Below are 26,066 nucleotides of genomic sequence, written 5' to 3' on the forward strand. Positions count from 1 at the left end.
GACTTTTAAATGCTAGATTTGGTAAAAGCCTCTTGGATCTTTGTGGTCCCTTACATGTCAACTTTTTTCTCAATAGTTAAGTAGAGATAATGGATGAATTCTTCAAATATTTCAGACAATCTTTTTATTACTAAAATTCTTTAAGATTATAAGTGATCTATTTCAACTTGAAACTTCCATTTCAGAACAGTTTTGCTCAGCTTTTGGGGAGATTTGACTTACCTAGATTTTTCTTCAAATGGATTTGAGAGGGAGTTGAGGCAAATACTATCAGAACAGATTTCTCTCATTTCTAATTTCTTGCCATTCATCTATATTCAATTTTATTCAGGAACTATTTTAACTTTATTAAAACCTCTATTTATTAATTTTATTTTAATTCAACACTATGAAAGAAAGAACTTTTTCATATAGTTATTATCTTTTCTTTTGAAGTTTATGGTCTACTCTAGAGACATGACAGATTAAATAGCTGTAATAAAATTAATAAATGATAAGTACATAAGAAAGACAGAAGGTTCTACATGATGCCTAACAGGGAAAAGGGGTTGAAGGGCATAAGCAATTTGGCAAGAGAAGGCAACCAGGAATGTTTTTATAGGGAAGGTAATGTTTGAGATAAGCTTTAAAAATTGGGTAGAAATCTAACAATAAGAGAATCTTAGATTTAGAGACAGAAGGCTTTGGTATGAATCCTTGCTCTACTCCTATTTGTTTTGATTTGACCAAATCCTTCTTTCTCTGGGCTTTATGATGTCCTTATCTATACAATGGTGATTGGACTATCTAATCTTAAAGATCCCTACTAGCTCTAAATCCTTATCTAGCAATAAATCAGTAGCATTATCAGATAATAGAATGAGAGTTGAATGAGAATTATGAAGGGAGCTAGTCCTACTCCACCAGTGAGTGAACACAGAAGGTGTTGGATAGCAGAGCTAGGCTTGGGATCCAGGTCCTTTGATCCCAAATAATGGCATTTATATGAATCATTTTTGGCAGACATTTTACCATCTCTAGGTTGTTTCAGTTTCCTCATCTGTTTGAGACCAGATCAAGGTTCAGGGAAAATGTCTTGAATCTAGGATTCAACTACCAAATTTAAGAGTGCAGTAATTTTTCCATTTTCTTGTAAACATAATTTTATTCCAAGGAAAATCCCGTCAGAGAGAACAGGATGTTATACATGTATATACAGTCTTAGCATATCAGAACTACGGAACTTCCTCAGTATGGCTTTTCTTACCAGCCTCTGAAGTATAAAAGAATCATTTATTCATTGTCTCATAAGAGTAGGAATCATAAATTAAGTAAATTTTAGTTTGTAAATAAATGATTAACTATTAATTTGCTGATTCTTGATTGATAACTGTATGATCCATTTTATATTGAAGTAAATATCCAATGTTAAGTCAAGCTGGTACAGTTTGATGTTTAGTTTTATGAACAGTGACATCACTCCTCTGTCTAGGAGTAGACTATGCAGGAATGATCAGGAAAGAATGGCCTGGAAAGAAGCCAGGGCTTCAAGTGATGAGAAAAATTGATTACAGATGGAAAGTAGAAGCATTTCCTCAGGTACAAAGTTAAAAGTGTTAGGTTGATTTGAGGCTGGAGAAAAAAGAAATCCATTCACATTATAACCTCTAAAATCAAAATATGCAATTCAAATGTTTATAGTGCTAAAGCTTTTGGTTACTTTGAAGCTCTTTTTTCTGGGACATAATCTGAAAACTGCAAATTATTATTGTTAATGACCTGATGGAAATAGCACTATATTTGGATTTAAGAGACTTATGTTTGAATCCTGTTTCTAACACTTATGAACTATGTAATCCTTTAAAAAATTAATTAAATAATGTAATATTGTTTTGTTTTATTTCTCCTCATGTTTATGAAGGAGGAGAGATGGATAAAAGACAAATGATTTAATTGAAAAATATTAATTCAAGAAGTCTAAATATTCATATTTTGACAACAAAAAGGTAGAAACAAAAAATACATCCAATAATTAGAGAATGGCAGAAAAAAATTCTATGTACGAATAAAATGGAATATTACTATACTGTAAAGGAATGACAGATATGAAGAATTCTGAGAAAAGGAGGAGAACTTCCATGAAGTGAACAGAGTGAAGCAGTAGGGCCCCAAAGAGCAAAACACACAATGAATGCACCAGTGTAAATGAAGTCAACTTTCTGAGGTCAATAAAACTGGCCAAGTGCAAGGGTCAATGTTATTCCATATTCCCCAAAGAGAAGGACACATTCAGTTCAGTTTGGTTGAACAGACATTTATTAGGTAGCTCTTACTATGATAGGTACTATATTATATGCTAAGGACATAAAAATGAAAGAATTCTTATCATCAAAGAGCATCCATTTTAGGTGTTGGTATGAGTAGAGGAAGGGACAACATGTACTAAGACTATATGCATAGAATAAATATAACTGCTCCTGTCTCTTTGCTCATTCTTACACAAATCACATTCTCAACTATCCCTATACTTAAAATGCTTTCTTCTTCAACTCTGATTTCCCCAGTTCTCATCATCTACAGGCACCCTTTTTTCAATACTCCTTCATACTAAAACCTTCCCTCTTTTGATTATCTCTAATTTTATTTTGTCTATAGCTAACTTGTACATTGTTATTTTCATTTTGTCTCTCCAGTTAGATTGTGAGCTTGAGAAAAGGGACTCTATGGTCCTATCTTAATCAGAGACCTCTAACTCCTAAAAGGACCAGAATAAATATCCTGTAGAAGCTTGAGCTGAATTTTGATAAATTAATTTGGGGAGATATATATTTTTTCTTAAGGGATAGAGGCTGTTTTTTATGTCAAAACAAAATGTAGTGATAAATTTTAAAGAAAATAAAACAGGACATATCATTACTTTTAAGATAGAAGTTAAAGGGCAGTGAATAGAGCACCAGCCCCCTAGAGTCAGGAGGACCTGAGTTCAAATCGAGCCTCAACACATTACCTAGCTGTGTGACCTTGGGCAAGTCTCTTAACCCCATTGACTTGTAAAAACAAAGAACAAAAAAAAAGTTAACATTCTGCTGGAATACATGCTTTTTGTTGAATAGTATCAGCTTAGGTACCCTGCTGCCTTCCTTTATGCTGTTTGTTCTACAGAATTATTTTAAATGTATTTAGCTAGGTAGAGTAAGGAGTGCTCAGAGGTACTGCCCATCTAGGCAATCCCTCAAATCTGGTTTAGTACAGAGGCATCAAACTCAATTAGAAATGGAACTAGCTAAATGGTATATAAAGCTCCCTATGGGCATATATTGATTTAGTTTTAAAATGTAATCTTGTTTATGTTTTTATTGTATTTTCATTTATTTTGATTAACGCTTTCCAATTGCATTTTAATCTGGTTCTGCTCACACCTGTGTGATTTATACCTTTGATTTAGTCCATGGGTTCTTAACCCATGTTTGCAGATTTGGGGATGAATATCATAGGGTTCATGAACTTGCACAGGAAAAGAAACATGCATCTTTCTCTTTGCTGATCTAGTTCAAGTCTGGTATTTCTTTCAATTGTGAATATAGGTAGTTTTAGAAGAAGCAACTCCTTGGAGTAGTGTACAGAATGTCAAGCCTAGAATTGGGAATACCTATGTTCCAATCTGATCTCAGGTACTTTCTAGTTGGGTGACCCTGGGTAAGTCTGTTTGCCTCAATTTCTCATCTGTAAAATGAGCTGGAGAAGAAAATGGCCAACCACTCATATCTCTGCCAAGAAAACCCCAAATGAGGTCCCCAAGAGTCAGACATGACTGAAATGACTGAACAACAAAGTGAAGAGATGTTTTACATACGCAGCTTGAGACAACTTGGGTTGCTAGAGATAAAAATGAAGAATTGCTCTTCTATGCATGGCTCCATGGCATGATGGCAGTGGTTGGGGCTAGTAGACCCCATCCAACTAGAGATATTCAAATAGAGGGTGAATGAATACCTCTTGGGTTCTGAAGAAATGTTCTAGGTGGATTCTTCCAACTCTGAGATTCTGGGATTCCCCCGGCCTTAAATTCCTATTAAATGTAAGGATCCCCCCCCCAGCATTAATGCAATAGTAAAACAAAACAAAGTCAAATATTTGCCCTCCCTACTCTGCTTCTTCCCTCCTTCTCTTTAATATTGAGTTATCATATTGACAAAAAGAAACATCCTGGGAGAATGGGTTCTAAGATACATTAGCTGGCATGGTTCTGATATAGGGATGAGTATGGGGGCTCTGCCCTGCCAGGAAAGGAAAACCTAAATAGGACAGGATAGGGAAATTGTGGTCAATTCTAGGGCACTGGGTAGAGGTTATTTAGGATATCTGCTTGTTGGGGAAGGAGTCCCCACAACAGAAATAGAAGAGCAAATTAACTTCATCAAGCTGAATATTTTACCTTAGACCAAGCCTTGGAGAAAAATTGCAGGTTTCCTGTTTACTTGACTTTTTCCTCCATATTAGCAATGACATTGGGTACTCCACTTTTTTCAAATCTAAGAGCACTCTCCTCTTTATATGAAACTTATTTCCCTGTATCTCCCATATTTTCCCCCTTCATCTCTTCATAAATGCTCACATAGGGTACTGAGAGTTGATTTTCCTTCAATTTTTGCTAGCAGTATTTCCCTCAGTGAATGCCTAGAAATATTATATTATTCTAGCAATTTTTTTTTTGTTAACTCCTGCTCGGCATCATTCTGGCATGTCTTCATGATCTCACATTTCCTTTTGGAGTAATAGCAAAATAATGCTAGTCCTAAGTTCTAACATAAAAATCAGCTTCTTTCCTACATGTAGCAAATGAGGACTAGACCAGTCAAAGAAAAAGCTCCTTAGTTAATCAGTACCACTCACAGACCATAGGCAGATTTTCCCTTGTATACTTCAGGTTATCATTATCTCAAAAGAATTACTATCCAACTCAAAAAAGAAAGTTTATCATCTCCCTTTCTTATGTTTTTTTGTAGCCTCTTCATTTTTCCAGGCCTGAGAATTCAAATTCAAAAATGTGTATGTATGTGTGTGTGTGTGTGTGTGTATGTATGTGTGTGTGTGTATATATATATATATATATATATATATATATATATATATATATATATATATATATATATATATATATTTTAAGGTGACCCTGAAGTAATACATTTACTTCATGAACAGAATACTCATTGCCAGAGCGGGCCTTCTTTTGACTTCCCTATATTGGGGTAGTTACAATATCCAATAGAGAAGATCCAAGGAGCATGTTTCCAGTTTCCTTAGATTTATAGTGCTTTCTATTTGTTTTTTCTGAGGTCCTTGCTTAGAATCCTACTTTGGCTATTTGCTACCAGTGTGATCTAGGGCAAGTCTCTGAGCAATAGAAAGAATGTTAGATTTAGATTTAGATGGCCTTAGTTCAGATTCTGTGTCTTCAGAATTTACTAATTTGTCTGACTTTGGGCAAGACACTTAATTATTATGGGTCACAATTGACAATGAAGGGGATTTGACCAGTTGGCCTGTTTGAAACCTTCCAGTTTTAAATCTGTGGTTCTTTATCTGTAAAATTAGGATATTGAACTTCATGACCCATAAGGTCTCTTCTATCACAAAATATGTGATCCTAGGGTCCAGTGAGAAGAAAATGGAGAACCCCATGGATAGTACGGTCCACAGGATCATGAAGAATCAGATAGGACTAAACTGAACAAGATCAAATGAAGCTTTGACAAAGGTGGCAGCAGAGCAAAATCCATAGAATAATGAGTCAATCAATCCACAAGATTGATGTAAGCTCCTGCTATTTGCCAGACTCTGCTGGACCCTACCAGAAAGGAGCTGAAAGGTGTGGATTTGAATTTTGCCTCTACACTTAGCAGCACTGTGACCCTGGGGAAGTCATTCATCTGAGTCAGCTTCATGGATAGAATGATAACAATACTATTGCTGACCCCGGTGAGTTGTGAGAGTCAAATAAAACCTTCACTGCACTTAAAATATTGCATAAACATAGGCTAGGACTATTCACTATGGTTGAAAGAAGGAAGGGAAAATAGCCAAGGGTATTTCCTACTTTTGTGCAGATAGTGGGGAAAATACAAAAACTTTCAAAGTCCTTCCATAATTTGGAGACACTTGTTTTAAAGGATGGGGGAAGGAAATTTAAAGAAACTTCACTAATCTTCACTTTAGACCTAGCTAGTCATTATTCAAATAGACAAATTACAGGTCAGTAGTAAGAAAATAGAGAGCATCCACCCATAGAATTTTGGCACAGAACCTCCAGGTGACCCTATTCAAAGTGGTTAGTGTCCTTCAATTTGGAAGCTGTGTTTTTGTACAACTTAAAATGCTGTGAAAATATCAGAAATGATTACTCATCTAATTTAGTACCACTTATCTTAAGGGCATTTCTCTCACATCTTTTAATGAGGATGGAGATATTCTCTCTGATCTCTTGTATGTGTTCCCTTTTGACATCTCATCTACAAGTACACAGCATAGTGGGTGAAGGAGAGAGCTACCAACTGTGTTTCTGTGTGTGTGTGTGTGTGTGTGTGTGTGTGTGTGTTTGTGTGTGTGTGTGTGTGTGTGTGTGTGTGTGTGTGTATTGAGCTTTGGAGGCATCTCTAACAGAGATGCCAAGCTGTCAAACATTAAATCAAGGAGATGATCTGTGATGGTTTGCTTCAACTGGGAATCCTTCTTTTATTCTTCTGTGCTTTCATTCCCATCAGGAAAGCTGTCGGATATGGTCAAGTGGATTTAAAGCTTTTTTTTTTCTTTCATTCCATTTTCATTTTGGGTGACAATTGTATTTATCTTTCTTACCTTGTATTTGGAAGTTACTAGAGGGGGAGGAGGGGCTGATACAATTGCATTGTGTTGGTTCCATTTTTTTTAAGTTTGGCTTTCATTCTGTTTTGTAAAATCCCATACAGTTCTACAGTTTGGGAGACATAAATAAGTAAGTAAGTAAGTAAGTAAGTAAGTAAATAAATAAATAAATGGAGAGAAAATGCATTCAATTTAGGAAGACCTCTAATCTCTGCTTCTACAGGACAGCTTTGTTAGATAAGATTAAAAATTTCATGAATGTTTCCTTTTATCCCAGGAGACCCCACATTTTTACCAGTTATTGTCAGCCATGGCACAGTTTGATAACAGCTGGCTAGAGATTTGACCACACAGTAGCAGCACAACAGAAATTGGGCAGGCTGGCTCATAAATCTTTAGCAATCCGTTTCCTCAGTGGAGTCCTGAATCTGTTCCTGTGTGGGTCAAGGGAGGGAGGCATTGTCCACTTGCCAACTCTTCTTCCCCAGCCACCCCCTAAAAAAAAAACCATTGGGAAACTGCTAGAAAATGCTATCTCTGATCAGAGAAACCAATTGTTTAATTGTTTGTATTTTTCCTGATTTTACACAGCACAAACTGTTAAGGGTTCTGTGTTCCACATTTTAATTGGGATTGTTAAATTATACAAACTGTTTATACTACAGAATCAGGTTTCCCTTTTCGGGGAATTGGATAGACACGTTCTCTTTTCTCATACTCCCATTCCCTTAAGAGAGCTATGAATTTTCTTTTCTATTTATCTATCTTTTTTTTTCAATGAAGTTAAAGACCAATAAAATGCCACCCATTAGTATTTTGGAGGGAGGATGATAAAGTTTTATAGAGCTAAAAGAACCTCTTCTAAAAGCTTTTGTGTTTTGCAAAAGGTCAGAACCAAGTCAGCATTCTGTAACTTTGGCCTTTTATGAGGGATTGGCTATTGGCACTGTGTAACATCAGAGCACTTTGGACCACCAAGCTCTGACTTCAGAGATTCTCTTTACAGTAAAGTCCAGGAAACCAGAATGTTTGTGGATTCTTTAAAAATAAAACCTCTTTTGTAAGATGAAATGAGAGAAGGGAGTAGGGATGAAGATGGTGTACACGTTTAAACAGAAAAATAAAGGATAAAATTGGCTCATTATGATCATTAATATTAAGAAAGTTGTTAAAATAAACTTTTTGCTTCTGTCTTTTTAATTTTTCTCTACAGCTCCATCTTCCATAGCTTTGATCCAGGCTAAAGAAATAACGAGATACAGTGTTGCATTGGCTTGGCTGGAACCTGATCGGCCAAATGGAGTCATCCTAGAGTATGAAGTCAAATATTATGAAAAGGTATGATTTAAAAAGAGGAGGTCATATTTTCTTTTGATTAAGATAGACTAGCCCTAGATATTTACATAGTTTCAAGGCTGAATATATTTGACTTCCTAATAATCATGGTCAGTTATGAACTTCATATGCTCAAATAATGACTCTGACTAATAGGAATAATACAATGCCTGCTGGCATGAACTGTACATTTTGTTCTTAGGATGGAGTGAGGGGTATTTACCATGTAAATCAGTGTCACTTAAAAAGCTCAAGACACTAGCCAAGACAGTAATGTAAGAGTGAGACATATAAGACAGTAATAATAATAACTTCTGTTTAAGTGCAAAGCTTCTGTTCAGAATGATGGTACGAGTTTGATGGCTTTTAATAGAAAATAGGGGAGGGGAAAATTACATTCTTCAGCTTCTCTAAGTTATAGAAAGACATTTTTTTTTTACAAATAACTTGTCTCTCTTCAAGAAAAGAACTATGAAAAGAGCTATTTGCATGCAAGGTTGTCTAGAAAATGAACAATTACCTTCTCTTTCTCTTTTTAAAAAAAAAGATAATCGCTTATTTGCAACCTATTAAAAGCAGAAAAGGACAGAAGATTTTTATTCAAACTAGATTACAACATTTTTTTTGACATTTCGTAGCCAGAAAATACAAAGAAGATTCTGACAGAGTCCTCCATGTACTTATTGCTGTTGTGTATTGTTGAGGGAGGAAGCCTACCGGTTTTCATTAGGGGTTATTGTCAGAAGAGATTATAATCAAAGATCTGGATGTTTACCTGAGCTTTCCAGTCTTCTGTGTCAAAAGTGATCACTGATACCTTACTATCTTAAGTCTTTTCTGTTTGGTTGAGAGCCAAGAAGAAAAAAAAAAATCACACTTAGCAAAATGAAGTGCATTTGAGACTTTTAAAAAACTGCCATCTCTATATGTTGTCAATTCCTAAATGAATTTGCTTTTGTTTTCATCAGCTTCACCTTTTCTTCCACCTATGCCTTCTCATGTAGGATCAGAATGAACGCAGTTATAGGATTGTTCGGACAGCCTCCAGGAACACTGACATCAAAGGTCTGAATCCCTTGACTTCCTATGTTTTCCATGTGAGAGCCAGAACAGCAGCTGGCTATGGGGACTTCAGTGAGCCCTTCGAAGTCACCACCAACACAGGTAAGAGTAGTTCGGGTCTGAGCAAGAGCAGATTCCTTCTGAGACTTTCATAGGAGCAATAAAAATATGAGTAACAATAATAAAAATCACAGCTGACATTTACTTGTGAGATTCATTCAAGTCTGCAATGTGCTCTTCTCTACCTATGAGTACTGATTAATTCCTATTAATAGTAAAACTGTGTATCTTTGTAACTCAAATTTGTAAGCACTTTAAGGTCAGTAAAGGGCCTTACAAGTATTATTACATTTAATTCTTAAACTGAATATCAAATGACTTTCTAAGGACTCATCCAGAGACTTTGTTGTATTGAAAATTGCTTGAAATAAGTGACTGTGACTTGAAAATCCTGTTATGTTATTCACAAATTCTCCATTTAAGGTGTTTGTTTCTAGTCTCAACTTATACCATCTCCTTCCAGCTCTGCCATATCTTACTTGTCCATCCCATCAATCCAACTCACAATTTTCTGTACTTATTTGTATCCTAGAAATTCCAATCTCTTTTCCCAACATAACTAGAACCTTCTAAACTTGCTCTGCCTCTTTGAATTCTTATCTATCTTTTAAAGTCTAACACAAACATCACTTCTTCCAAGAAGCCTTCTGTGATCACATAATTTCCTAACCCTGCCTTGGTCCTCATAAAATAATTTCCTTCTACTTTTTTATTGATTGATGCTCCATTATTTTGTATTAGTTATTTATAAGTTTTCTCTTCATAGTATACTGTACTTTCCATTAGGATGGAACCATGGTTTGATCATAGATTTTCTTGATAGCCAGCAAGGATTGTACAGAAAGATAGGGACCTATGGGCATGTTTACAAGCACCTAAGGAGTCAGTAGATGGGAGAAATGGAAAATAAGAGAGTAGCAAAATGGTTAGAGGGCTGATCTTCTGAGTAAACTGAAAGAGGATTGGATCAAAAACACCTTCTTTTTACCTTCTTTTTTTGACTGATGCTTTTCCCCAGAGCTAATTAAAGGAAGTATTTTAGGGAAGCTAGGTGGTGCAGTGAATAGAGCACCAGCCCTGGAATCAGGAGGTTAGGAGCTGTGTGACCTTGGCCAGGTCACTTAACCCCATTGCCTTGCAAAAACATAAAAAAAAGTATTGCACAAGAAACGTCCAGACAAATTTGGACTTAAAGATGGAGGAAGAGGAGGTCTATGTAATTTGAGCAGGTTCCTTATAGGAGGGTAGTATTCAAATTTCTTGTGGGCAGGGAATATTTTGTCTTTTGAACCTGAGAACCTGACCTTATTCCTTGTAGGCACTTGATAACTATTGAGTCCAGTGGAATGTTGGGAAATATAGTAGTCAACTTTGACTATTCAATTCCATGATCATAGATCTAGAGTTGGAGATGTTCTAAGAGACCAATCTAGTCCAAACCCCCTGTTTTCCAGAGTAGGAAATTGAGACCAAAGAAGGTTAAAGCTCAAGGTCGGACAGGCAATAGATGGAAGAGTCTAGTTTTGAATCCAGAACCAGGCATTTTTTCACTGATCACAAGCAACCTCTTTTTTATTTTTCAACAAAATAGTGGGTAGTGTATTCACTAGCTGATGATACAACCTTTTAGATTCCAGATTTCATAAGTGCCAGGGACTTCAGAGGTCATTTAATACAGGTAAAGAATATTTTCAGGTGAGGAAAATAAGGTATGGAAGTGAAACAACTTGCTTAAGTCATACAGGCAGTGTCTTATTCCAGATTCAGAGCAATAGAATCTTATACCTCTTGGTTTCCTATTATGTCTTTCCACTGAGGCATGAGTTGGAGCAGGCAAGATGGAGCTCTTCTCTAGGCTCTGAAAAAGTCTTTATCTCATTAAAACTGTCTGGAAGGAGGTGTTGAAGGAATGCTTAATGAAGCACTGAGAGGGCTAGGAGGAGGATTCTAAAGGGAAAGTTGTGGTGGAGAGAAAGGCTCTCTTGCCCGCCCATCATCCTCACTGAAGTTGAAGGTGTTGTGTCTTACAGCAAACTGTCTCATTTTCTTTTTTTCCAGTGCCTTCTCGAATCATTGGAGATGGAACCAACTCCACTGTTCTCCTGGTATCTGTTTCTGGCAGTGTGGTGCTAGTGGTCATTCTGATTGCAGCCTTTGTCATCAGCCGGAGGTAAAGATTTAAGCCTCCAGCCTGGGGCCCCTCCTCCTACTTCATAAGGGAAGCTTTTGTCTCCTCTACACAAAGCTACATTCTTGGATTAGCATCATAAAAGTACATTTGCATTACAAGCTCCCTCCCAGGTTTCTTTGATCTTCAGTTGTGGGGGCCTCTGCCCTTCTTAGGATGTGGTCCACTTCTAACTGCCCTTCCTGAAAAAGTAATAACAGTAATAATAGCAGCCAGAGGTAGCCTTGCTCACATCTGAAGACTGATACTAAAATTGTTCATGAATTTAATGGGTTATTCATATCTCCTATGATGATTGTTTGTGGCTAAAAGAGATTAAAAACCTAAGCAATAAGCACTTATTAATAGTGTAGCCTATACCAAATACTATGTATGCTACCTGTAAAATGATGATGATGATGATGATGATGATGATAACTGTTGTTTAAAATAAGTTTAATGATACCATTTCTCTAGAATTTACTATGTTATCTCATTGGAGATTAAGGACAGCCCTGAAAGGTACAGATGCTATTAGCTCCATTTTATAAGTGGAATTTTCACTTCAGAGAAGATAAACTGACATGACTGTGGTTACAAAGAATTTTAAGAAATATCATTTTAAAAAAATTAAAAACAAGAAATATCATTTTAGAGTTCTGCTTAGTAAATATTATTTTATCCCATTGCCTAGAACAGTGGTTTTTATTGAATATGTCATTAAATGAGTGAATGAAGGCATCAGGACAGATTCCCAGGAATTGGGAATTCTGTGCTGTTTTTACTAATTTTTGTAACATTGGCTTAATCTAGCCATGTGACAGTAGAGTAGCATCAACTATTACTGAAATTTCTAAAAGGCTTTATTATTTACAAAGTATCACATCCATTTATTTATTGGCTGTTAGGGTAACTAAGTGGTCCAGTGGATAGAGTACCAGACCTGGAGTCAGGAAGACCTGAGTTCAAATTTAGTTTTAGTCACTTATTAATCCTGTGACCCTGGGCAAGTCACTTAATTTTGTTTGTTTTAGTTTCTTATCTGTAAAATGAGAGAGAAAAGGCAAACTACTCCAGTCTTTTACCAAAAACACCCCACATGGAAGCTCAAAGAGTCAGATGCAAATTGACTGAACAAATTGGCTGCAATTTGGGTTATTTAAGAAAGTTTTCTTCACTTTATCTGCAAGTGTCTGCATTAAATCACTTTGGTGAAGAGGGTACTTTTAAGATGCACCTGAAAAGCAGCCTGCCAAGGTGGATCAAGCACTGGATTGGAGAATAGATTCAAGTCTTGGCTATGCTATTTACTAATTTGTGGCTATTAATAATTGTTTATTGATTAATGGATATGAACAAAGTAGATATAAATATGAAAAATGATGACTCTATGTGAATCTTGATTCTGCTTTTCTACCTGTGTAATTTTGCCCAAACTGTCCTGCCTGGATCACAGTTTTTTCATCTATAAAATAAAGGGTTTATACTACATAACTTTAAAATAAAGGGTTTATACTACATAACTTTGAAGGTTCCCTCCCTCCTCTCTAGAGTTCTGTAGGTCCAGAATTAAAATCCCTACCAAAAAAGGAATGCTATTTCACTACAAACATCGATCAATCCCTTAAAACATTTCCCTTAGAAGAGACATTCTGAACATGCCTCGTAAATGTTCGTTTACTGAGACAGGGAACTTGGAAGCCTAGTTTATTTCTCATGGCATTTCTTTCTGAAAAGGCTCAAGGTGACTCTGGAAGTTCAGATTTCAAGTGAAAACAAAGCATTATATAATGTCTCAGTGCTGGGTAAGAAAATAATCTCATGAAAAGTAAATCTTACCTCTTAGAAAGGTAGATTGACTGTCCCTTTTCAAAAGCAAATAGCCATTGATATTGTCTGGTCCTTCTCTTAAAGTCATTCCAACTTTGCTCTTGATTTATTCTTTTTAAAAAAAACACACTTAAGGGATCTTATATAAAGTGGCAAAATCTAGGTAATTATAAATAACTCATTATTCATTGTAATAGTTTTCTCTTTGAGGTTTAGCTTCTAGCTTAGGATCTGGTCCAAAGAAAGGAAATCTGACCATATGAAAATGTAATATAGAGAGGCAGGTTTATTAAAAGCCATGGCTACAGAAAATAGCATCGTCAAGCTTGATGACTTAATTTCCTTTCTGGTTTTATTGATCACTTTATTATTTAAGGCAGGATTGATAGCTAGATGCATTGGATTTCTAATTATGAGTCGTCACCTTGGAGAATTGCGCTTGCTGAGTTTCCAGAGATGATTCCAGTCCCATCTCCCTCGTAAAAGAAAAAAAAATGTCACTTCCCAAGGCTGATAAACACTGTTTGGTGATTGGCCCTCAATGGATCACTTTTTAGAAAATGAAATGTCAACCCCTTGCCCTCATATTGATTCTTCTTTAGTATTGGCCATAAAGCTGTCAAAGGAAAGGCTGCCTGGAGCCAGGTGGTTGACAGGCTCACTGCGGCTACTGCACACTCAGCCGATTCTTCTCCCACTCTGGCTGTCTATTTCTTTATCTCAGACTGGTAGTGCTTAAATTGGACAAGAACAGGTAAAGAAGAGACAGGTACCAGGGACAAAAGTCTTGCCTAGGCTTTTAGGGAAGAGTAAAAATGAAAGGTAGTTGAGAAGAGGAGCCCTTTGGGGATCCTCCCTCCCTTTGGATGATGAGCCAGAGTTTGGCAGAAACTTCTGGAAAGCAACAGATGAAACAAAGCCAGGGAAATTAGAATGACCTCCTCTGCTGATTGCCCCAATTCTTCTAAGTACTCTCTTCTTCAAAGCACACTTTTAGAGCTGGAAACTACTCTGAGTCTAGCCCTCTCCCTTTATAAATGAGGACACTGAGGCTGAAGAGGTAAAGGTTATAAATTAGTAAATGGCACAGCCAGAACTCAATCCACCATGGCTGGCTACCTTTCAGGCATATTTCCTTTTATTAGAAAGTATCTACTCTAACACATACCTGAATGAGAATCCCATTTACTACAAAATCACCACCACAGTCATTATCATCATCATCATCATCATCATCATCATCATCATCATCACTTTCATGACACATTATCCTTTCAAAGTTTAGAAGATACTTTATACTTTGAGCCTCAAAACAACTTTATGAGGTGGCACAGTAGATTGAGGGTCAAGACTGAAGTCTCAAAAGACTCATCTTCTGTGTTCAAAGACAGCTTCAGATGCTTTAATTCTAGTTCCTTTTAGTTCTAAATCTATGCTCATCTATGGCTATCCTTGTCCTTTCTCTGGATGTTCATTCTTAAATTAATATCTTAGCTCATTTCTAGTCTTATAATAAGCACTTAATAAAGGCTTTTACCAATTCATTTCTCAAAGTTAATGGCAGGAACAAATTTCCCAACTCCTAGATGAATCTTAAAAAGAATTCAAGCCTAACAATAGCATCATTTATAATAAAGTTTTAACCAGTTGTGATAGCCAGCAATGTTTTGGGATGTTTTAAGGCCATTTTCCCAAAGTTTCCAAATTTGGACCTACTTTCCATATGAATTGATTTACCAGTAAAATGTACAGCCAAGTCAGACTTCAAAAATGTGCCTCCTGCTTTTGTTGAAGGTTAAGTTCTTCCATTGAAAATAAAAAACCGACTCTTGGGATGCTGGCCTGTTTCCATTCAGCCAGCTTCTTCCCTGGGTGCTCTGTTTGGTTCTTCTGGAAGATTATGTTCACATAAGAATGAACGGTAACTTAAATTGGCACTGATGAAGTCATGAAAATTCATACAATGAGAGAGGGCAGATGGTGCTGCCTGAACATTTCCACCAGGCTCCTTACCATTGTGTTACTATAGTCCAACCATCTTAAAATGTCGCTTGCAAAGAACAGTTAGGAAACATTTGGTGCAAGGGCCAGAGAGGCTCCTGAAAGGGGGGAGGCAAGAAGGATGGCTTTTATGAATCCTCACTGACAATACAGCGGAAACTTGAGAGTGTCCCCTAGGAGCCCTTCTGGTTATTAGATTGCTTTACTTTTTAATCTGTACTCCAGTTGAATAAATTACCTACCTTTTACTAATTAGTTTTGGAACAGTGGACTACATCAATCAAACCCTTCTCCTGGAGCATTGAAGTTAGTATCTTAATCAGATAAGACCTAACTCTGGATTTGTCTATTTGTTTTCTTTTGTCTGGTTTGGGAATAGTCAAGATGCCAACTGGAATACATTTGTTGAGAAGGCTGTTCTGAGGAGCCCATGCTGTTTTGGAACAAAGCTGGTTAAATACCCTTTTTTACAGATTTCCCTTAGTCTATGGGAAGGCCTTCATCATTCTTTTTTTCAGGCTCACCTGTAGCTTTTTCTATTCTCGGACTCCTGCAGTTTTGAAAACTTGTGTGTACTCTCTTTATTCTTTCTTCTCCCTCCTCCCCCACTCCTTTTAATCAGCACCATCCAAATCCCTATAATTACCAAATTCAAACTTCCCACAAAGGTTTCCTTCTGTCATTCAGGTGAAGCAACCTCTGAATGTTAGGTCTTCTTGAGCTTAGGGTGTTTCCCTCTGGCCCACTGACTGAATGAGTTGCCAAGGGGTTTTCTTTCCTAGACAATAACTGCCCTCAGTGTTCCTTACCCTGAACCAAAGCGAAAAGGTCAACAGGTGACAAAGCTAGGATTGGAAGTGGGGTATTTTTGTTTTTAAAGGTATTATTAAAAGTTAATAAGCTACAATTAGTGTTTGAACAATAATCCTTGTGTTTCTTTTGTCTTCTTTTTTTTTTTAGCATGACCTTACCCTCTCCAAAGTCAGACCTAAAGATGTTTTAAATGATTAAACTTTATCATTAACTCCAACCCAGTTACATTAATTTCTTTCTGTATTTAAATATCCATCCCATTCATTGTATGAAAGGGACTAGGTATGGAACTTCAAATCAAATAGTATTGTAATTTCATGTCTTTTCTTGTCTTGTGTACTTTGGGAAACATGCTTGATTCTGGGAGGGCACTACTAGCATTCTTTACTGACTGGGACTTCTGTATTAGAATTTAATTTTTGGAAGTAAAGATGCGTGATACTTGACTAAACCAATTTACAGACAATCAAAATTAGGCACAAAAGCTATCATTCCTGAACTTTTTTTTGTCTTTTTTTGATGCAAAGTATTTTGAATCAGTATTTTAGACCTAGAACAGGTTAAAGTTATTCCTGTAGTTTCAGATAAAGGTTTTAGGAATTTAGGAATTCCAATATCATGAAAATCACATAGGCACTTGTGACCATATGTGACTCTCTCTGTGGAAAGTTGTTTGTTGACATCCTTAGTACTTTGATTTGTGTCTGCTCTTCTATATTTCAGAATGAATTGATAGACTTAAAGGACCTGTGAATTCAATTGCTTAGAGAATAGAGCATTGTGATACTTATAGAAAGTTAGCTTCAGAAGGAAACCTTAGAGATTATCTGACTCAAACTATCTCTTTTCAAATAAAACCCAGAAAGTTGAAGCTATTTGTGTAAGGTCACAAAGTAAGACCTTGATTGCTTACATCTGATATAGGAGTGTCCAGGGAGTTGTGTTTTGGGTTTGGAGATTACAGAGTTGGTGAATAAAACTATAGGAGAATTGATTGACAATATTCTTTCCAGAAATAGTAAGGTTGATTTGATTACTTGTCCCAAGGCTAGATCGAAAGGTACTCAAGGGTATGGCATAAAGATTTCCACATTGAAACAGAATGCTTCAACTATAGAATAATAAAGTAAGAGTACCATTTTTAGGTGTTAATGATATTATCACTTGAATCTCATTTTAAGTTTCATTAGTTAGAACTCACTAATTTCACACTATTAGTTTGTCTTTAGATAAGGTATTGATTTCAAATTCTAATAGATTTGTATTTTTTTGAAATTTGAATGTTTGGTTCTTTTCTCCCAACAGACGGAGTAAATACAGTAAGGCAAAGCAGGAAGCAGATGAAGAGAAACATTTAAATCAAGGTAAAAAAAAAGTCTTGGAGGTTGAGTTTTTTGATCTCTTCTTGGAAGCTCATATCATGTCCTTATGTTTAGGAAATGCAAATGGTCTTCATCTGGAGAGACCGATTTTGTGTTTTCCTTTCATGCAGCCACTCAAAGTAATTCACTTCAAGAGAATCAAGTCATAATAGCTGCATGAGATTTTTATTATTTTTTTTAAGAGATAAAGGCTTTGAGAGCAGGAAATTCCTTAAACCTTTCCCGACTTTTCCCCTCTCTTTGCTTTCTAGCCTAAAAGGTTATAATACTTGTTGACTCCTTTTCAGCTGGGTGGGCTTGACATTATTACTTCATTCATGTAAGCCCTCTCTTGGGTGAGGCAGATTAGAATTCCTTCAAGCTTTTGTTGGGGGACTTAGCTCTGAGCAACAGGAACAACAAAAATCATCACCTGATGGTGAACTTTCTGTAGACCAGCGTCTCTAAACTTCACAAAACTGGAGCTTAGATTTGCAGTCTGATTCTGTATGTGACAGCTTTCAGTTTTAATAGAACTTTCTAGAACTCCGGGTCACTGGTATAATCATCAAGAATTCATTCACCTCCTTTCCATGAGAAAATTGATATGTGGAGGAAGACATTGCCACCTTCGATTCATTTTTGTTGAGCATCCGTCATAAAAATGTCAATGTGATATAGCACAAAGGTCTTCAATAAACCTTACTCTGTCCCTCACCATGGTATGGATAGGACTCTGGGTTCTCCCAGACTATTTTAGGAGGCATTTGTGCAAGTCCTATCAACCTGGAAATATTTCTATATGGGACTTGGTATAAATCACATTATATGCTATTTTCAGAGGACCAATTTAGCTCATGGCAGAAAGGCTCACTACCCATTTGACCAACAGGATGATGCTTTTTTTTTTTTGGACTATAGCAAAATTTGAAAATCATCTATTTAATTATAGTGGATTGTGAGCTCAGGTGGTGAATGTCCCACAGTTGATAACATGTTAGATCCTTGAAGTATAAAACAAAATATACTCCTATTTGAAGATATAAGATAAAAGAAACAACTTTTCCAAGAAAGAATTCCTGGGCAAACACTGGGGTAAGGATGATATAGAAGTCTGGAATTTTCAGAGTTTATTAAACTATCATTTTTTCATATATATATATATATATAGCTATTTCCTCTACATTGAAATAATTTCATAGTCTTGAGTGAATGATCAAGTCAATAATATAAGGTTGTCTAATGACATAGAACATGGTAGAAAGAGTCAAAGATTGTAGGTATAAGAGAGTAGGAAGAGAAAGGGAAATTTCAATTAGGTTAATTAGTCACACTATTTGGTAAGCCATTTCTAGATGTCCATTTCTATGTTAGAAAACTATGCTAATTGGGGAACTATACTTCAATCACCTAAATCAGGGGCAGAGAGCCTCTGGCCCATGGTCTGGTGTATATAGGCTATTGCAGGTGAAACATGAAATTCAATAAATCTAGGAGATTTTTAGGGGTGAATTAATCAAATGTTTGATCAAATATAATCCTTGAATGATATTATAAATATCCAAATGGCCCTTGGCAGAAAAAAAGTTTCCCCAACCCTGAAAAAATGATTGGCAAGTGAAAAAAAACATATCTCTCCCTTAAAGCTCTCCTTTCTTCCCATTTGATCAATTCTCTACAAATGTTCTTTTCATTCTTACATTACAAAAAAGCAGTAGAATTTTAGTCTTCAGCATCTAGAGCTTTCTTTTGGAAATAAACCATTTTTTATACCTAACTAAAAAAGAGCAGGATGAAAATCTAAACATTTTGTGTCCATTGTGGACTTCAGTTCTAAATTCTTATTTTACTTAGGTTTAGAGAGTGATATTGCAAAATATCTAAACTTTTCTAGTCAAAGCCTTAAATCAAGCTGCCATATTTTTGCCTTTTAGGTGTAAGAACCTATGTTGACCCTTTTACATATGAAGATCCCAACCAAGCTGTTCGGGAATTTGCCAAAGAAATTGATGCATCCTGTATTAAGATTGAAAAGGTCATAGGAGTGGGTGAGTACTGAAACTTTTCAAGTCCTATTTTGATAGGGAGGTTTTAGGTTAACAGAAAAAAACAGAATATTTCCTGAATAATGTTGAGTCTTGTGTAAAAAAATAAAATTAGGCAAACAATGGAGAATTGTGGCAGAAAATTGGATTGGGGTAGAGGGTAGGGAAAGTAATCCTGAATGAATCCCTAGATCCTGGTGGATGGTTCTTTTTTTTTTCTACCCAAAGGTGAGTTTGGCGAAGTGTGCAGTGGGCGTCTCAAAGTACCTGGGAAGAGAGAGATCTGTGTGGCTATTAAAACTCTTAAAGCTGGCTATACGGACAAACAGAGGAGGGATTTCCTGAGTGAAGCCAGCATCATGGGACAGTTTGACCACCCAAACATCATCCACTTAGAAGGCGTAGTCACCAAATGTAAGTAGGTCACTCCTTTTCAAGGCCAATCTGGGAATCGCTGGGAAATTAAATCCACATTTTCCTTCTAGGAAAATGACAGATGGAGCAGATCCTCTGATTGCTAATAGGAGGAAATCAGTGCAGGACAAGTCATTAATCTTGTAGTCAGCTCTAAATGGGTTTATGGTTTCGTCTGATACCCTACCTCAAGGCAGATTGTGTGTGATTTTCAGGAAATTAATACTGCAACTTTTTTGCATGCCATGGCATTGTTCAAATCTCTGCTTGGCCAAAGTGATTGTCACAGGACAGGCAAGAGCAGATGGTGAGCCAAATAGATTTACACCCTTTTTACATAAACATAACAAAATTTTAACCCACACCTTGTGCTGGAAGTTTCAAATCCAGATGCAGCGGGTTGGGTCGAAGGAATCTTTATTATATTTAGCGACTTGTCTGCTTTTTCTGATTTATGGCCTCTGAAGCTCAGCTCCCATTCCTAGTAACACCTGGTTGAACCTTGCTTTCTTAGTCCATTAGCATTCACTGAGCCTGTGAACTACGCTTCAGTTAAAATATGACAGAGCTCAGCAGATGCTGTTTCCAAGCCAAAGCCTAAATACATCTGTAAGGCTGGCTCAGCCCAGCTTAGAAAGTGGCAAGAAGACAGTAGAGTTGAAGCAATTTTTGTTTGGAATGGCTCTATTCCAAGGCCAATGTGCAAGGATTGTGCCCTCATGGTACATTTGCAATGAGGTGAGGATCAGAGCAAACTCAGAAGTATGTTTTCAGTGAAGCCAGTGCTTCTTTGAGTGAGGGAGGCACCGTGTCTAACAGAGGGAGAAAAGCACTGGATTTGCAGTTCTAGGACCTTGGTTCAAATCTTCACTCTGCTATTTTGCTGTACCTAAAACACCAGAGTTTCCTCATCTGTAAAATTAAAGGGTTAGACTAGATGACCTCTGAAGTCTGTTCCAGTGCTAAATATGTATATATTTATATAATATGATCTAATATACAATATAATATAATGTTACATTATATTAGGTCACATCATATATATATATATATATATACATATATATATATATAAAATGTAATATAAATATAATCCTAAAATGTGGTTTATATAAGATTTTTTTAAATGCCCAATGTGTAAGATAATGGGATTACTATATGTATAGAGATATAAGAGGTTATGAAAATAAAATTAATAAAATACAAAGAGTGCTTCATTAGATGCTGAGGGAGGGGAAATATGCTTTGAGATATAAAAACAAGAGGATGTTATTAATACTTCTCAGAGACATCTTAAGAGTTCCCTGCTTCTTCCCCCACAGTGGAATTCTTGAAAAAAGCAATAGAGGTACCTAAAACAACCAATGTCTATCAAGAGCTCAATCTATAAATATCTAGACAGATATACAGTCTTTCTATAAGAATAAAGTATAAACTTCAAAATTATATTTTCTGCCACAGAAAAAATGTGATATATATGTGCGTGTGTGTGTGTGTGTGTGTGTGTGTATCTTCATCATTATAGCAGGGATATTTTTAAATAATAGAAAAGGTGATCAAATAACTATACATAATATGATATTCCTTATGGTTGGGAATGCAATTAGTATAGAATATCTCGCTTTACCTTTTAAGATTAGTTTTACAGAAAGGATATTTTTCTGTGGCCTACAGGGCTACTCTGAGTCCCTCAGTCCTTTAATTAAAAGATAACATTCTGTTTAAATACTTCTGCAGGTCCCATTCTGTAAAAAAGAGTCTCTGTTTGGCTTCGAGTGTTTTTTTTTTTTTGCCATAGACAGTGAATTTCATCGCACCTCAGTAAAAAGAGAGAGGTAACAGGGGATCTTTGTATTAAAATCCCACTGTGCCTCTAAAACCCATAGCTATTACAGCTGTAACTGTTATAAATGACTAGATTCATTTGCATAATGCACTTGTCACTGAATTAAAATGATTTAAAATTTTCACCAAATGAGGTGCTAGTTGGGAGATGGGGTAGTGGTATGTTCGGTAGTTGGGAGGGTGAGGAGGGTAAATGGGATAGACCTCCCCCCCCATTGGATTTCTATCTGTCTAGTTCCTGATGAAGGAATCCACTCTAAGCCCAAATGGGCTATCTTGGAACTCTTACTCTTTTGTTAGCACTGCTTCTTAGAGAAAAACATTTGTCTTCCTTTTTCTGCAGAGCTTGTAAAAGCTGTGGAGAATCCATGCCTTGAATAAACAAAAATAAAATGTAGCCCAAAAAGCATATGAGGGAGGTGCCACGGGAGTTGGGCTGGCAGAGTGGGAAGGTGTAGAAGTGGGAAGAAAGAGTGTGACTCTATTACCAGATGCTAGCTGAGTAACTTTTATTATTGATGGTAGGATTGTAAATTCCCTTCACTACCCCCTCTATCCTGCCTCTCTCAACCTTCCTCTTTTTTCTACCACTCAAATAGTATCTGAGTAATAGAATTATGGATTAATGCACTGAAAGAATAGTCCCCATTCTTGGTGTTTAACAAAGTATCTTTTGATGGAGGCAGGTTAATTAAAACTCATTTAGATGAATTTGTCCTGTCAAAAGATCATGGTCAAGGATGCAAGGGTGAAGAGAACTGGAAAATATGCAATTTGGGATATAGGTTCTCGTTTAAATTGAGTAGACACCAAAAAGGTAGACTTTCCACTTTAATGCAGTGAAGTGAGGGAAAAGGGAAGAATGATGTATTTACTCTTCTCTTTGCTGGGCTTCAAGATTCTTCCTCTTTCCTGCCTTTTAAAGTTTGTCACATTATAGCATCCATATTCTCCTTCTTTAATCCAAAGATTTCACTTCAGAAATTAAGAGCCCATTCTGGAAATTGCAAGCAGAGTGGGACTTTGGAATGAACAGAAATTTATTGGTGCAGAATAATTATGGAAGCTTTTCAATGTTGAAATGTTCCAGAGCTATTTTCCCTGACTGATTGTCTAAATGGATACTGATGGTAAATGCAGCAAGCAAATTGTGAACATTTTTGATCTATCAAGCTAGCATTTTACTCTGTTCTAGGGCATCTTTAGTGACCCCATACGTTTTTCCCCTTTCCCCCAGCCATAAAAATAAGGAGAGGGAAATCTCCCCCCCGCCCAAAAAAAAAGATCTCAGTGGAAATTACTTATGAAAATGCATATTTAAAATCAAATGAAGCTTTCCCAAGACTGAAGAGATTTAAAATCTTGAGCTCTTTGCTAGAGCTATGGAGGCTAATAACAAGTATAACTTTCCTCCAAAACATTCTTTGCAAAGGAAAAGGAAAGGGAAAACTAACAAGCAAATTAGGTGTTGTTTCTTCTGCCCAGCTTAGGAACAATGGATTTTCTCTGTTGTACCCAGCACAATGAAATGAAGGTTGATATTACATTCAGCTCCCCTCTGGTTAAAACAATTCATTGAATCTCTTCTCTGGTGGCACGTTTTTTTTTTCGAGAAGCAGATGGATAGAGTTTATTTATAGATATGAGGAGGAAAAAGAGAATCTGATTTAAGAAAAGTGAAGGAAAAATTGAAAGTAATAAGGAACTGAGTTTCCTCATCCATTGACTCTTTAGAGTAACACAAAAGATTTTAAGAGTGGGGGTAGGGAGTGGATTTAATTATCCTAAAATGTTTTTCAAATTTAAAGAGATCTGTCCCTTCATCTTTCCCCTCCCTCCTGCTACTTATCCCCCCCCCCCCAATAATTATCCATGCATATGGTCCCTGGATACCAGAGGCCATTTTAAAGACCTTGTCAACAAGTCACCCAAAGGGTTAACCTTCCAGATGGAGATTAAACCTATTCGTCCTTTTAATATTTCATTCCCAGCTCCCCACAGCTGAGGCATAAGCTTGGCTTGTTTTAATTAAATTAGATCACATAAGACAGGTGTCTTGGCAGTAAAATTGTGCACAGCCCATTTTTATCTCATTAACGGCAGTGTTCATCAAGGAATTATGTTTTTCTTTCTGAAAACTCTAGGTAAACCTGTAATGATCATAACCGAGTACATGGAGAATGGCTCCTTGGATGCATTCCTTAGGGTATGTGACTATTTGATATTACATTCAAGATTGTTTGCACTGGGTAAATGAACTTCCCCCTCTTCCCCATTCTAGGTATGACTTATGTTTGATTATCTTTATTGACTTTGAGTGGGTGGGGACAGGAGAAGAAAGGAAATTCAGGATCAATGATTTTTTAAAGAGTCTATTAAATAATCCATGATTAGTCAGTTCTCCATTTGATTTATCCTCTTTCAGTGGGCCTGGCAGTGCCACAGATTCATTATAACTGGATAAATTCCATCACAGGAAACATGAACCTAGATTATAAGATGTGTTCACCTACTGAATTAGAGTCTTTAGTCAGAAAGGCAAAGAAATTATGAGTTGTGTCTTGAGGAAGGTCAGGATTATCAAAAATATCTGAGTTAACACTTGGAAATAATTCATTTTGGTTTAGTGCTAATGAACTTTTCCCTATTTCTTCCCTCTCTCCCTCCCCCTTTCTGGACAGAAGAATGATGGAAGATTTACAGTGATTCAGTTGGTTGGGATGCTTCGTGGCATTGGTTCTGGGATGAAATACCTTTCTGATATGAGTTATGTACATAGAGATCTGGCTGCTCGGAACATCTTGGTTAATAGCAACTTGGTCTGCAAAGTGTCCGACTTTGGTATGTCTCGTGTTCTTGAGGATGACCCTGAAGCAGCTTATACAACAAGGGTAAGTCTTGTACCATTGTTTTTTTTTGTTCTGAAAATGTGATGAAGAACTTTTTGGCCTCCAAAAACCCATCACCCTTTAGTGTGTCAGGGAAATTAATAATTAACCTAAAACAAAAGTCCTCATTTTCTGAATTGTTCTTTAAATGGCTACTCTATGTTTAAGGTATTTTTCCCAGAAAGGATTTTGTCTCAAAGAAAAAGATCTCTTCATTTTTCCAAATGGATTCTATCTCTTTTTTAGAAGAGTAATCTAAATTAAAATAAATAGTAAATTAGAGGCAACAAGAAAAGGAAAGAAAAAGGCATGGTATAGTCAGCGGTCCTGGATTTAAATCTTTGATCTATTACTTATTTCTTCTCTGGTCATGGCCAAATAATTTCTGACTTTAGTTTTCTCATTTGTCAAATGAAGAAATTGGGCTAGCTAGCCTCTCAATTCCCACCCAGCCCTAAATCTATCACATTTTAAGAATAATTTTTTATTTCATGCCTGTCTGATCTATTAAAGTCTCCATATTTTGATAACTCCTTATACTCCAAAAAAAGTTTCTGTACTTGGGTTAAGGAATGTGAAATATATAGAATATGGATTTACAATATTTTTTCCCTTTGGGAGGTTTTTCCAGTTGCTAATGGTTTGCATTTTACTGTTGAAAGATAAGCAGGGATTTGAATATAGTTAAGAGTTATCAGTTGGCAGTTAATGAGTCTGCTGTTCTGCCTTAGCAATCTAAGTATAAAATACTAATGGAATAAACACAGCAGCTCATAAAACAATTTACTGACCATTAAGACTGGCACCATTAAAATTAACACAAAACAGAAAGTTTCCAGCCTCCTTCCCCCCCCCACCCTAGCCCCTTTAAATATTTGCCATTTTCCATCTGTGACTGGACCTGATTTCAATATTCAGTCTCTCTGGCTGTAATTGCTAATTCTAATATCCTCTTGCATCATGAGTTCATTCACTCAGAAAAGGAGTGAACTATATTAAAGAGTGAAATGCTCTACTTTTCATCCAATAATCTAAAGATGAACAGTTACAGCCATCATTCTAGGAGGCAAAGGCAGAAGTCAATGTGGCAGTGCCTGTATGAATAAAGAGAATTTTAATGTTGGATATTCTTGTGTAGAGGAAGTTCTGTAGAAACAATGCTATTTGCTGCCCACTCTCTTGTCTTGTTTTAGTATCCAAAATAAAGGATAGAAAACTTTTGGATTTTTTCCATTGAACAGCTTAAAATAGGACTACTTGAGCTTGAATCAGTTCCCCCAGATGGTACCCTAGTAAAGTTTAGAGTCAATTAAAAACACCTTGTACATTAACATAAACAAACAGAAATTCCTGGCATGAGATGACTATGGTTAAAGCAAATCAGATAACTAGTTAGAATGTCCTT

At 36.3% G+C, this 26,066-nt stretch overlaps 1 protein-coding gene across 3 annotated transcripts in view; it reads left to right on the top strand.

Annotated features, from left to right (window-relative positions):
- Positions 1–26,066, top strand: part of EPHA4 (EPH receptor A4) — a 159,540-nt gene that overhangs the window by 109,054 nt on the left and 24,420 nt on the right. For 2 of the 3 annotated variants that reach the window (XM_074191273.1, XM_074191275.1), the window contains exons 6-13: positions 8,054–8,178; positions 9,180–9,339; positions 11,356–11,467; positions 17,414–17,472; positions 19,404–19,517; positions 19,743–19,928; positions 23,918–23,979; positions 24,455–24,664. In XM_074191273.1, coding sequence (XP_074047374.1) covers positions 8,054–8,178; positions 9,180–9,339; positions 11,356–11,467; positions 17,414–17,472; positions 19,404–19,517; positions 19,743–19,928; positions 23,918–23,979; positions 24,455–24,664 — 1,028 coding nt within the window. The remainder of the gene's footprint in view (positions 1–8,053; positions 8,179–9,179; positions 9,340–11,355; positions 11,468–17,413; positions 17,473–19,403; positions 19,518–19,742; positions 19,929–23,917; positions 23,980–24,454; positions 24,665–26,066) is intronic. The other variant, XM_074191274.1, reaches the window with a different exon arrangement.

This window comes from Macrotis lagotis, chromosome 6 (genome assembly GCF_037893015.1).
Source record: "Macrotis lagotis isolate mMagLag1 chromosome 6, bilby.v1.9.chrom.fasta, whole genome shotgun sequence".
Lineage (NCBI taxonomy): Eukaryota > Metazoa > Chordata > Mammalia > Peramelemorphia > Peramelidae > Macrotis > Macrotis lagotis.